This window comes from Saccopteryx bilineata, chromosome 8, assembly GCF_036850765.1.
Source record: "Saccopteryx bilineata isolate mSacBil1 chromosome 8, mSacBil1_pri_phased_curated, whole genome shotgun sequence".
Classification (NCBI taxonomy): Eukaryota; Metazoa; Chordata; class Mammalia; order Chiroptera; family Emballonuridae; genus Saccopteryx; species Saccopteryx bilineata.
The window spans coordinates 40,998,263-41,012,883 of record NC_089497.1 but is presented as its reverse complement, the minus strand read 5'-3'; the positions used below and the strand labels follow the sequence as shown (position 1 = coordinate 41,012,883).

Below are 14,621 nucleotides of genomic sequence, written 5' to 3'. Positions count from 1 at the left end.
CACACAATCCATACCCCATAACATCTGGGTTCCTGAGCCTGGAATGACGTTTGCTAAACTTGGTACCCGTTGATCCTCTAAAGCAGTGGTCCCCAACCCCCGGGCTGAGGATCGGTACCGGTCCGTGGGCCATTTGGTACCAGTCTGCAGAGAAAGAATAAATAACTTACATTATTTTTGTTTTATTTATATTTAAGTCTGAACGATGTTTTATTTTTAAAAAATGACCAGATTCCCTCTGTTACATCCGTCTAAGACTCACTCTTGACACTTGACTCAGTCACGTGATACATTTAGCCGTCCCACCCTAAAGGGTGGTCCATGAAAATATTTTCTGACATTAAACTGGTCCGTGGCCCAAAAAAGGTTGGGGACCACTGCTCTAGAGCTTCTACTCAGAGCTGGCTTGCCTCCCCACCTCTAACCACCCCTGCCCCAACACACACACATATATTGAGAGCAGTTTGAGGTATAACAGGACGCATATAAATGAGCTCCACTTCAGGAAATAATGACTTGTGTCCAGCATTCCAGCACCCTCAATGTCTGCTGTTCAGACGCTGCCTGGATATTGGGTCTCTAGCTGTCTAGTTCCTGCTCCCAGATCATCTGCCTGCTGTATTCCATCCACCTGCTGGATGGGGTTCTGCTCATTGCAGCCATTCAGCTGCTGGCCGGCTGACTTTACTTTCTCTGCTTTTCTCCCATAGAACAGATCTTGCAAGAATCGACCACTTTCTCAGTTGGGCGTGTTTTTGTGGAGGAGCAGGGTTAAGGGAACGAAGAAGGCACCTAAGGACTAGCAATGGCTGAAAGCCATCAGCACCCTGAGGCCTACAGGACCCCTGAGGAGGGTCTTCCTGAAGGGATCTGTAGTCAAATAAAGTTGCAGCCACTGTCAGAAATGCAGCCCAGCAGGGAGGAAGCAGAGAGAAATCCATATTCTCACCTCTGTCCCAACCTGCCAGTCCCCTGTCTTAGACTCCTATTGGAAACTGGTGATGGAAGTGGTGCATCTGCCTCCCAGGGTTCAGAGCAAAGAATGAATCCGGGTGCAAAGAGAGAAGCACCTGAATATATCCCTTTCCCTACAACAACCAACACCTACTCCAGGGGTCCCCAAACTTTTTACACAGGGGGCCAGTTCACTGTCCCTCAGACCGTTGGAGGGCCGGACTATAAAAAAAACTATGAACAAATCCCTATGCACACTGCACATATCTTATTTTAAAGTAAAAAAACAAAACGGGAACAAATACAATATTTAAAATAAAGAACAAGTAAATTTAAATCAACAAACTGACCAGTATTTCAATGGGAACTATGGGTTTGCTTTTGGCTAATGAGATGGTCAATGTGCTCCTCTCAATGACCATCAATGAAAGAGGTGCTTCTTCCAGAAGTGCGGCGGGGGCTGGATAAATGGCCTCAGGTGGCCGCATGCGGCCCGCGGGCCGTAGTTTGGGGACCCCTGAGTCCTACTCTCCCCTCTCAGACATCCAGTAGTCAGTAGACCCCTCTGGTCTGACCAGATTCCTCTTCCTGGCAAGTCTTAGCCTAGCCCATTCTATCGCCACTCCCACTCCTTCTTATAGAATGTTTGCTCTGCTTGGAATGTTGTCTCCCACTCCAGCCCATGTTCTGCGTGGACAACACCATTTATCATTAAGCCCTGGCTGAAACGTACTTTTTCCACTAAACCTTTCCTGACTCCCCTCCTCCACCAAAAGTTATCCACACTCTTTTCTGCTACCAGTACCCATCATAGTTGTGCTTACTATGTCACATATTCAGTCCAAATTAATTCATCAAGTGCTCCTGAGTGCTTGCTAGGTGTCAAGCATTCTTCTGGGTGCTTGAGATGTGTATGAAGAAATAACTAAATAAAACAAAATCACTGCCATTATCAGAGGCAGATTAAGGTTGGTTGAGGCCCTGGGCACAGAAGAAAATATTGGGCCTCTTAAAAAAGACAGACAGGGAAAATAAATATACATGTAAACCATATTTTTACATAAATAAAAACTATTATGTATTATTAATGTTAAAATTGCACATATGAAACCAAACTTGGTGTCATTAGAAAAAAGTGTAAAGTTGGGGTTTTGCTGGGCCCTTCAGAAGCCGGGGTCCACAGCGCACACCCAGTGCGCCTGCTGTTAAATCCGCCTCTGGCCCCTGTGAAGCCTGTATATATATATTTTTTTTTATTTTATTTTATTTATTTATTTCTTAAATAGAAAGGAATGGAGAGAGAGAAATACAAAAACATCAACCTGTTCTGTATGTTCCCTGACCAGGGACCGAACCTGAAACCCCTGTATATCATTTGGTCGATGCTCTAACCAGCCAAGGTATCCGGCCAGGGCTTATTTATCTGTCGTAATAAGGCTGTTTTATCATGGCTATTTAAAATTAGATTTTTATTGTATTTTCCTTTAACTTCAGTCACACGTGTGCTTTCTATCCACATGCATCCCTGTAAGGCGTACAATAGATAGACAACGTACATGTGTTTAAAGAACATTAATAACTTCCCAGGACCAGGTAACACTATGGTATTTGCTTGCACTGTTCGTCCTTGAATTTTTTATTTTTCATATTCAAATAAGTGGGAAATTATTTTTGATATTTTGGTATTGTTATTGTTGTTTTGGTAGTTAGGCCCTGGACCTCACAATCTTCATCCCTAAGTTAAATTTTGAAATTTTTTATCTCTGTTTATCAAAAACTAACAGTTCATCCAGAGTTACACAAATATTGGTAATAAATTTCCTTCAGTAATTCTTACTTGCTTCAACTTAAAGGTTAGTGTTTAGCAAAAGTTTGTCAGATAACATCTGTGATATATGTAATGGTAAGTCAGAGACAGAAAGAAGGAAGAAATCTTCAAGTTATTGGAAGGTAAATTTCCTTTCCTCTCAAGTTTCCATTTGAGTACTTTGGTAAATTGGATCCAAGTAAAGTAACCCCAAGTTACTTCTAGGTACTTATATTTCTTCATAGGTTTAGTGATGTGTTAGAACAAGTAGCCTGGCATCCTACTCCAAGGAAATTATCAAAACATACCCTAATAAAGGACAAAGAAAAATAGGCAAATGGAACAAAGTAGAATAAAGAGTGCTAGACCGCTCTGTCTCTGCTCCAGCCAGGAGCCCTCAAATTCTATTATTGGTGAAGCTTATATTTAAAGAGGGGAACCAAGCAATAACATATCTAGAGTATCGGGAGGTAACGAGTGCAATGGACATGAAAGTAAATTAGAGCAAGAGAGGCTGGAGGGCTGAGTGGTGAAGGTCGGGGGAGGGAAAGGGTTGCAATTATAAATAAGGTGATCAAGTTACGCCTCCTTAAAAAGGTGAAATAAATAAGTCCAGGGGACATAATGTATAGCATGGTGAACATAACTGATAATATTATATTGAGTATTGGAAAGTTGCTAAGAGAGTAGATCATAACCTGAGATGAATACAATGTTCTATATAAAACAGACCTCAATTTTTATTTATTTATTTATTTTTATTTTTACTTTTTTGTGTGACAGAGATAGAGAGAGACAGAGAGAGAGACAGATAGGGACAGACAGACAGGAAGGGAGAGAGATGAAAAACATCAATTCTTTGTTGTGGCACCTTAGTTGTTCATGGATTGCTTTCTCATATGTGCCTTGACCAGGGGGCTACAGCAGACCAAGTGACTCCTTGCTCAAGCCAGCAACCTTGGGCTCAAGCTGGTGAGCCTTGCTCAAGCCAGATGAGCCCATGCTCAAGCTGGCGACCTCAGGGTTTCCAACCTGAATCCTCTGCGTCCCAGTCTGATGCTCTATCCACTGTGCCACCGCCTAGTCAGGTGACCTCAATTTTTTTTAAAGGTGAAATTTGAACAAAGAATTAAAGGTGGTAAGGGAGTTAGCTGTGCCGATTTCAGAAAGAGGGAACTCCAGGACAAAGCACCTGATACTGGAGCCTCTGACTTTTACTGTCTGAGAATGAGGCAAGAGCCAGAATTGGCTAAAATGAAGTATGAACAGTAATTGTTTTCTTGTCTTCTTTAGTGTTTAAACTTCTGGAGGTATCTATGTATTCCCAGTACCTAGCTCTATATCCAGCACAGTGCCCTCTACACATGTTGATTAACCAGCAATGATGGTTTGCTAAGCCCAGGGCCCAAGACCTTGACTAGAAGCACCAAGACGTCTCACACGTGGACTCCCATGCTTACCCAGGGCCCAGATGGCCTTATCCGTAGTTTCCTCATCGGAAACTGCAATCTGGAGATTGCAGGATCTCCGTTTCAATGGGAGGTTTCCTCTCTCATGTCAGATGGATTGTAGCTATCTTCCAAGCTATCTTCTCTCCATGAACAGATCCCTAAAATCTTCTTCACTTCCCCAGAGGATCAAAAAGCTACTGTTTCCTGTCATAAACACACTCTAACCTAAATCTCATGCCTTCTGAGTATGGTAAAGCAAGGTTTATGTTTCTGTAGTCTAGACGACACTCCCAGAATTCCATAAGCCTAACCCCTGTACACAGTTGACATCCATATGGTAGTACCGGTTTTGAAGACAAGCAGAGTTAGAACTCTCACAATCTAAGTGTTCTTGAACAAGGTGTTTCATGTGAGATTCCTTCCTCATTGCAAAATAATTCCTGCCCGGTAGAGGTGAGAGGATTAAATGAAGCAATTAAAGTATTTACAACTGTGCTTGACAAATAGCAGAGAGAGTAAATATTCCCTTACTTTCCATAAGTATATTTGTAACTAATACCCACAACCAACCGTTAGTTTCCAGTAATAACTCTTGATTCTATATATATTTTTTCTTTCTCTATTAATTTGCATTCCTGTCCTGCCATATTTTCTCAATCACTGGCACTTTCTGCCACCTCCCAATATTACCCGAACCACTTAAATTCTTACTTGAAACTTGTTCCTGATTTCTGGTAACTGCAAATTTCTTAATCTCCAGACAGCTGACCTAGAATGTAGATGAGTGTCCCAACATCTACTTGAGAACTTTTTTTCAACCTGATAATCTGGCTCCACACTAAGAATTCAGAACTAGTTACAAAGAACTATTTCTCCTTAGAAGTGGAACTGAGTTTGAATTAAACAATCTTGCTGAAAGTTAAAAATAGTGAATAAGCAACCAAATTCTATCTGGAATTGTTTGTAGTATTTTCTTCAAAATCTATTTCTATGGGGGTGGCTTTTAAAAGGGATTTGTTCTTTCATGAATACTTCTTTAAACATTTTTTAAGTGTACTGTTCTTGCAAAATGGTTTTTTAAAATATAATTTAAAACTATTACATCAATTTCTTTAGTTTATTCAAGAAGCCAAATGTAAATAACACTAAAAAATTATAACATATTTGTTGCCAAGACTTTCTGACCAATATAAAATTTTCAATTTTGCTTTTTCTGTATAGTACTTCCTCTTTTTTCTTTTTCTTCTTTAAGAGTAAATAATTTCCCAAATGGTTATTGAATAAATCAAAAAACAAACTAACATCATCAAAGTGACATCATCAAAGGTCCAAAGCATCTTATTACCTTCAAATATATCTGTGCTCTTGAAAACACAACAGTTTGTACTCATATGTTATCAAATGGCAAGCAGTCCTACTTGAAACATCAGAAATTGGGTCAGCCACTCAGGCTAACTGAACAAAAACAGCTAAGAAGTAGTTGGTGGGTTTGTGATGTTTCACTTTGCAGTTTTCAAGGCATTTCTGAAGAAGGGTATGAGTCCCTACAAATTCTCCCCAATAGTTGAGCACTTGGAAATGTTCCCGTTTTAGTGTAGGAGGGCCATTCCTCTCTGCCAACTAAATCAGTCTTAAGATTTGCCTCAATTCTCACCTCTGCAAGAATGAAATGGATATCCCCAGATAGTTCAGGTTCTCAAGGCACCTGGGTATGGAATAATCAAGTGAGAGAGATTGGTGTTTCTCAGCCTTTTCCCCACCTCTGCACTGCTGAGGAATATGGTACTCACATTAGCACCAGCAAGTGCTTAGAGTGGGTGCTCTGTGACTTGAAAAACCCTCTCTAAGGAATCTGATAAATGGTGCCAGCCCTCTTTCATCTCCTGATTGAGATCACACACGTATGCAAGGTTTTGATGTATTTTGTTGAATAGGAAATTTCCTTAGAAATGACCAAAAGTAAAAAATACATTTCATCTCATATCTAGGTTATAGCAATACCAGGTAAAATAAACATAGATGTTAAGAACCGTTTGCCTAATTTACTCTTCTACACAGTAAGTTCAGTGTCTGCATCCTCCTTTGTGAATTAAGTGGTACACTTGGCCCTCTGAGTTGCATTATGCCATAGACAGTTCACTGAATCCTTAGGGACCTCTTCAGGAAGGTATCGTTCTCTCTGAAGAGGTCCCTACTATTTTATCCAAAATGTTTTATCCTTTATCTGAGGGAAACAGTTTTTCAACAAATCAAAATATGTTTGGTGAACTAGAAAATATTCACTATCTTAGGAAAATCATATCAACATTTCAGTCTTTCTATATGATCCAGGGGATGACACCTTTTGCTTTGACTCCTTTTACTGTTATGTTAAGATTTTCTGAGGTCCTACAAAAAAAAATTTTTATTATTCTGGATCCTATTAAAACCAGTATTGTTATCACTCTGACCTTGCCCAAGGAAAACAAATGGTATCATTCTTCTCCTTTCTACTGTTTTCATCAGTCTGGTGGTATTGTTAACTCTCACTTCATTAACGAAAAGATTACTCTGAGATCAAATGTAAAACAAATGGTATCATTCTTCTCCTTTCTACTGTTTTCATCAATCTAGTGGTATTGTTAACTCTCACTTCATTAATGAACAGATTACTCTGAGATCAAATGTAAAATAAATCAATAACTATGATGTGTTGAACATGTACAATAGGTTTACAACTATGCTAGTTAGTATAATCCCTGAAAATAAAAGAAATTCTTGGCCATTGGAATTTTATGAAAGAACCAAAATTTAGATAATACTTCTAAAAAATTTCATTTTCAAAGCAATCATCCAAAAATTTCCTTGCTTTCAACTACTGACCACAATTACCACAATTTCTTTAAATCCCATGCAAGTGTTTTCAATCCGACTACCACTATGTTCATTCTATCATTTCAGTAAAAACTTGCTAGTACTATTGATTGATTTCTCTGAACATAATATTACCATGTGCCCTGGCGGCTAAAGAAAGTATACTATGATATGGTTAGACAAATTCAGATTGGAAAGCAACTGTATAGGTACTTCTTCTGTTGATAACTAAGTTTAGCTTTTTTTGCATTTGTGAAAGAAATATTTTTTGTGTATTTAAGTTCACTAGAACAGTGGTCCCCAACCTCCGGGCCGCGGACCGGTACCGGTTTGTGGGCCATTTGGTACCAGTCCACAGAGAGAGAATAAATAACTTACATTATTTCTGTTTTATTTATATTTAAGTCTGAATGATGTTTTATTTTTAAAAAATGACCAGATTCCCTCTGTTACATCTGTCTAAGACTCACTTTTGACGCTTGTCTCGGTCACGTGATATATTTATCCATCCCACCCTAAAGGCCGGTCCGTAAAAATATTTTCTGACATTAAACCGGTCCGTGGCCCAAAAAAGGTTAGGGACCACTGCACTAGAACACTAATGGTTAGGCATGCCTTTTAAAGAGAATTTCTTATTTTAATAAATCAGATTTCCCAAAACCTTCTAAGTAGCTGTACCTTGAATACAAACATAAAGAATGAATGCATCTCACCCATTTTTAATCTTATTTTAGAGAATTAGTCCATAACATTACCTGATATTTCTTCTATTTCTGAATCAATGGCTTTTGATGCTTGAGGATGAATACAGCTATATCCTTGAGGCAATTTTTTAGGGAATAAAATACATCTATCCGTTTTTCAATAAGTACCAAATGAGTGCAATCTGAAGTCTGCTAAAGAAAAAATTACGTGTCTTATTTTATTTATAATTACTGCATTCTTTTAAAAATAATCTATCACATAAATTACAGTCAAAAATCCAACTTGTACTCTCACAAAAGAGAAGGGACATATTTATGAATCCAGGAAACAAAGTTTGACACCCTCGTGTAAACACCAGGAAAGTTTGGTCTTCCACATCCATGTCCCCAGCTAACAATGCCAGTCAAAATCCATTTTCCATCACTTTTTCTTCGACAAGATAAAGGTCCACCCGAGTCTCCCTATACAAGAAGATAATGTAATTATGAGGTACATTTGTCATTAATGTATCTAATGGATTGTGTTCAAAACTCTTTTGGGCCAGTGTCAAGAAATAATATGACACTTCTAATGTCATTTTAGAGTTATTATTCTTATAATCAAAAGGCTGTATTTGTCATAAAAAACTTGATTCATTAAACCAAGAGTAACATTAAAATGTTCTTACAGGGAAAACAATTCTCCAAAACAAATAATAAACCTCAATAGTAATAATAATAATAATAATAATTAATAATAATAATAATAGCTAACATTCAATGTAAGCTATATGCTAAGCGCTGTTTTGGGTCATTTAATCTTCACAATAAACTTATCAGACATGGTTACCTTGGAAGGTAGACCTCTACCTCTAGGCCGTAAAACTTCAGTGGTTGGCTCAGGGTCCCAAGGAAGAAAGTAGAAGAGACCCCCTTTCGTTAGCCAGGTCCAGTGAAATAGCCCTAAGAATCAGTGGCCAACAACTGTCACAGACAAATCACCCTTGCTTGAGAGTCCCTTCTAATATCTCAACTCCACCAGCAAAGGCTGAAATAATGTGAAGTTTAAAGTAATTCTTACAAGCATTCATCATATAAATTATAATACCTAGATTTTTATTTTCTCATTTTGGAAAATAAGAAAAGCTGCAACTCATTCAAAGGCAAAGATAAAAAAAGCATTTCACATCTGCTCCTGTATCCTATTCTTATAATTTTAAACCAGTAAATTCTGACTAGTAGAGAAACTGGACTCTGTTTTTGTTTTTTAAACTGTTGCCACACCAACTCTACTAAATCTAGTTTAAACAGTAAACCCTGGTGGTTAGGTGGTACAGGATTATATAATTGAACACCCAGAATATAGTAGTTTCAGCATTAAAGAAATTAGAGTTCAAATCCCAGGTCAGGCATTTACTGGCTAGCTATCTGACTTTGGGTAATATATATATTTATCCTCTCTGTGTTCCAGTTTCCTTTTCTGTCTGATGAGGATCAAAGACTAATTTGAATTAATTTATATAAAGAAATTTGCACAGCCTGACCAGGTGGTGAGAGCGCAGTGGATAGAGCATCAGACAGGATGTGGAGGACCCAGGTTTGAACCCGAGATCACTGGCTTAAGCCTGGGCTCATCTGGTTTGAGCAAAGCTCAAGGTCACTGGCTTGAGCAAGGGGTCACTCGCTCTGCTGTAACCCACCCCCACCCCAGGTCAAGGCACATATGAGAAAGCAATCAATGAACAACTAAGGTGCCGCAACAAAGAACTGATGCTCTTCATCTCTCTCCCTTCCTATCTGTCTGTCCCTATCTGTCCCTCTCTCTGTCTCTATCTCTCTCTCTCTCTCTCTCTCACACACACACACACACACACACACGAACCTAACACAGTGCTTGTGACAAAACTGCAGCTCAGAAGATAGAAATCATTAATTACTACAATGAGTCTTTATGGCATGGTGGCTAAAGTTGTAGACAGATGCAGGAACAGCTCCCAATGTCCCCCTCATCGCTGTCACCTGCTTACATTTTGGAAATCATTTAGATATGTGCATATATTGGAATCTGAGGCTCAGAGTATTGTCCCCCCCCAAAAGTGACCTCCAACTTTACCACTGTCCGGAAGTGACAAAGGTATGCAAATGAGTGACCTCTAGCACTTCTCCTACTCTTTTTTCCTTCCCACAATCTATGTCAGAGGAGTAAGTGAATAACACCCTTGTTATTTCAGAAGGTAAAAGGTTAGCAGTTGTGACATACTCTGTGTGTGGGTGTGTTGCTTTGATTTTTAGATTTTTGTTATAAGAAAATTATGGCAGAATGATAAATGCTGGCTTCATTCTCTAAATGTTGGAAGAAAATGCATGGGGACTAGAAAACTGTGTTTTTATAAACCACATTATTTAATCACCTCCCAGTATGATCTCAGACAATTGGATTATAATTAATAGATGAATTAAGTGAAGTACCACCCTTCATTATTTCCCAGTGTTGTGTAGATTAAACGTGGAAAGTATAGTATGTCAGGCAACGGAACAGTAAGATGACTTACTCTGCAAGCATCTCTCTTGCCTGACAGGACGCCTGCACAGAGCATCCGCGAAGTGATGATCCCATAGGTGGAAACACAGAGGGTTTGGTCAATGACCTCTACCTCTGCTTGCTGCAAAACAGGGGAGCCTTTATTGTCTGGAAAACACATTGGGGGGCAGAAATAATGGAAATGACTACACTTATTCAGGGTCTTATTAATGATTTACTCATATTATCTCCTTTCATCCTTAATAAAATTTTTTTAGATAAATTTATTATGAGCCCCATTTTCCTAATGAAGACATGGAGGCTTAGGCAGTTAAAGAACTTGTCCAATGGCCCACAACTAGCAAGTAACAGAGCAGGATTCAAATCCAAGGTCTGACTCGATCACCGGAGCCACTGCCATATTTCTTCACCATCTCCACCTGTTTTCAATAGGACTGTGAGCCAGCAAACAGTTATTTCAATACTTACTAGTCAGGTGGAGCAGCATAACTGATATATAGGAGTGTCCTAGGTACCATAAAAACAGAACATTTTGGATATAGCCTTTCCACTTCCTTTTTAACCAATTTGGCTATGACGACTCAGAAAAATACACACAGACACTCATGCTTGTACAGAAAATGTGTCCTGATAAGTTGGTTGAGTAGACTCTTTCTTCCTGTGATTATGGTAACACAATTAAAGTCCTGATAGTTACCAGTGTTCAAGCAGTTAGCCAACTACCCCCATTGAGTCTACTGAGACCTCAGCAGGCCCACAATGAATCTTTAGAAAGTGTCTTAACCCCTCAGAAATGCCTGCAAGGGAATCTGAGATGGTTGGGAGGTCAAGGGAAAGTATTAGCACTAATCCTTGGAGAGATGTTTACCAAGTTTTGGACTTTCACTGTATATTTAGAATCAACTATGACTCCTAGACCATGGAAAACCTTGGAAGGGCAGATGCAGGGCTACCCTATCATATGCTCAGTCCTTTGTGCATAATGAAAAAGATGCCCCTTCTGGGTGGAGAAAATGTAAAATGTCATCCCTCTCAGTAGACCAATTCTACGCTGATGGAAGCAGGCCTGAACGTGCAGTCTGGAGCTGAGGGCAGGTTGGAGTGCAGCCCTCATCACCTTGGCCAGTTGTCCTTGTGCAAGATATGATGTATAATCCTCCAGGCAGTTGTTCATGAGTTAACACAGTGGTGTGTGTGTGTGTGTGTGTGTGTGTGTGCATTCTTCTCTCCTTTATGAAAATGAGTCACCTCTTTGGATAAAAAGGGAACTTAAAAATAAGAAGGAATTTCTTGCTCTTTACAGTAGAAAACCTAGCAAACCCCACAGGATCTGATAGGCTATCTATTCAATCCTGCCTTCCTCATAGACCCCATCCTCACCCCTTATGAGGCTTTATGCTTCTTTGGAGGGTAAAGGGAAAGCATTGTAAAACATGAATAATAATACCTTCCTCCATTCTACCTTTCAGGGTTGTTAGGACACTCAAATGACACCATGTACAAAACCCTCCCTATGAACCCCAAAGCACTACATCAGCACAGTTATTATCATCTGGAGGAGAAGAGCATGACCCTCCATCCATACACACACCTGCTTCATGCCTTCGCCCCCAGCCGGTTACCCAGCACTTTTCCCCACTGCGCACTTTCTGGCCAGCGGGAGGGATGCATATTGGCTGAATGAGCTGTTTCAGGGTGTCAGGCCAGGCGACACTGAGCTGTAGCAAGGCAATGTCATAGTCGAAGGTCTGGCTGTTATAGTACTCATGGACCACAATTCTTCTCACTGGAGAGATGAACTTGGCACTCCCCTGTACATACATTCCGAGGTGAGCGGTCCATGGTGTGGGGTCGGACAGCCTGGTAGAAAAGGAATGAGGCACGAAGTCAGTAGCTTAATGAACCATACCTGGTGCCAAAGCTCTCCGCAGAGACATGAGGAACGAGAGGCCTAACTCTCAGTCCCTATCGTAGTCACTAGCTCCATCCACAGACATGGCAAGAAGCACAACTTCTCTGACCCTCCCTTGTCTCCATACTAAAACCAGAGATAAAGTAAGATGTAGTAAATGTAGTGAATGATAGCTATGTGCCAGAAAGTTCCCTCAGTGACATCCTAAGGAAATGTTGGAAATTTTCTTGCCACTGGTATTTCATGAACCACCTACAGGTCAGGAATTCTAGTGACTAGAATTAATGTTAGATTCTTCCTATTGATGCTGACAATGGGATTTGTTGGAGACAGCCAAGGCCAGTAAGACAGTGGTCTGGGAATCCTTTTACCAAATTCAAAATATATAAATTCAAAACAGATTAGAAATCAAAGTGTTATAAGCAGGAATTTAATGAAACACTTTTTTTTTTTGCAAAGAAGCTTTAAAGCTCACTGCTCTAACTGCTCAGGCATGACCATTCGCAGGGCCACACTCTCTGTTCGTCCTTCCAGAACTCCAGTCCGGACCTCAATGGCCTTGCAAAGCCACAAAGGGTCTTGTAGTCTCCATGTGAGAATTCTATCTCTACTGGCACAGCAACCTGACTCTGGTGGGGTGAAGAGAGTATGGAAGCTGTGGAAGAAAAATAAGGACAGAACCTAAGGAGTGTGGTCCCTACTTTGCTTAGCTGACATCTCATCAGTGGGACTGTGGACCCGAAAGGGTGTTAAAGTTAACATATTACTTGGAGCAGTTTCATAGCATGAAAAGCTAATGGTCAAATAAAGCCATTTTAGTCATTAACAAGAATCCTGTCATTTCCAGGAGAAGAAAATATTTTATAGTGGTACCTTGAGATACGAACAGACCAACATACGAAATTTTTAAGATACGAGCTGCGACTCGGTCTGATATTTTTGTTCGAGATCCGAGCAAAATTCCGAGATACGAGTTGTGATTCAGGAAGCTGCCGCTAGTTGGTGCACTGGCTCACGGGTCCAGTATCGGCAGTTCAATATACGAGTTGACTGACTTATGAGCTCAGATACAGAACGAATTAAATTCGTATCTCAAGGTACCACTGTAGTTGTATAATTTTGTTGAACTATTCCAACTACTTAAAAATTTTTGAATAAAAATTAACAATATTTTTGGATCTAAGATTCAGTAGGTTCCAAATAAGATTACATTTTAAGTGAATTATTTTCTAAGCTGAAAGAGCCTCTGCCCCATAATAATCCCATTGATAAAGACAGAGAGCCCTTCCAAGACCAATCTTAATGGACCTTTTCAAAATCACTCTCTGTGATACTGTAGTTTATTATAAAAAAAAATACTTAGTCTTCGTCCTATTTTTGGCTTCTAAAACTCACAGAATATCCTACATGATGAGAGGGACAAAGGTATCTTTTATTATGTTAATGAGATACCTTTTGGATCCACCCAAGGTTGATGGCTGGTTGCCTAAAGAACAAATCACTTGATTAAAGAATTAAAAATTGCAGTCCTGGCCCTGGCCGATTGGCTCAGTGGTAGAGCGTCAGCCTGGTGTGCAGGAGTCCCAGGTTCGATTCCTGGCCAGGGCACACAGGAGAAGCGCCCATGTGCTTCTCCACCCCTCGCCCTCTTCTTCCTCTCTGTCTCTCTCATCCCCTCCCGCAGCCAAGGCTCCAATGGAGCAAGGATGGCCTGGGCACTGAGGATGGCTCTGTGGCCTCTGCCTCAGGCGCTGGAGAGGCTCTGGTTGCAACAGAGCAATGCCCCAGATGGGCAGAGCATTGCCCCCTGGTGGGCATGCCGGGTGGATCCTGGTCAGGCGCATGCGGGAGTCTGTCTGACTGCCTCCCCGTTTCCAACTTCAGAAAAATACAAAAAAAAAATATTGCAGTCCTGCCCTGGCAGTAGTAGAGTGTTGGCCTGGCATGTGGATGTCCCAGGTTCAACTGCCAGTCAGAGCACACAGGAGAAGAACCCATCTGCTTCTCTACCCCTCCCTCTCTTGCTTCTCTCTCTCTCTCTCTCTCTCTCTCTCTCTCTCTCTCTGTCTCTTTCTCTCCTTCTCTCCTGCAGCCATGGCTCTATTGGAACAAGTTGGTCCCAAGCAATGAGGATGGCTCCACAGCCTCCTCCTGAGGCACTAAGAAGAGCTCAGTTGCTGAGCAATGGAAAAACTACCCAGATGAGCAGAGAATCACCCCCTAGTGGGCCTGCAGGGTGGATCCTGGTCAGGGCACATACAGGAGTCTGTCTCTGCCTCCCCTCCTCTCACTGAATAAAAAAAAAAAGTTCATTCTTATTCCACCTTACCCCACTCCTGATCACTGGTAAGCAGGGAAGGGCTAGAGGTTGAATCAATTGCCAACGGCCAATGATTTCATCACCATGCATATATAATGA

General features: G+C 40.6%; 1 protein-coding gene across 2 annotated transcripts in view; it reads right to left on the bottom strand.

Moving 5' to 3' along the window:
• Positions 1 to 7,868: 7,868 nt before the first annotated feature.
• Positions 7,869 to 14,621, bottom strand: part of TMPRSS7 (transmembrane serine protease 7) — a 41,940-nt gene continuing 35,187 nt past the window's right edge. For both annotated transcript variants that reach the window (XM_066241290.1, XM_066241291.1), the window contains 3 exons: positions 11,882 to 12,150; positions 10,301 to 10,437; positions 7,869 to 8,231 (listed from right to left, as the gene is read on the bottom strand). In XM_066241290.1, the coding sequence (XP_066097387.1) occupies positions 8,061 to 8,231; positions 10,301 to 10,437; positions 11,882 to 12,150 (577 nt within the window). In that variant the 3' untranslated portion in view covers positions 7,869 to 8,060. The remainder of the gene's footprint in view (positions 8,232 to 10,300; positions 10,438 to 11,881; positions 12,151 to 14,621) is intronic.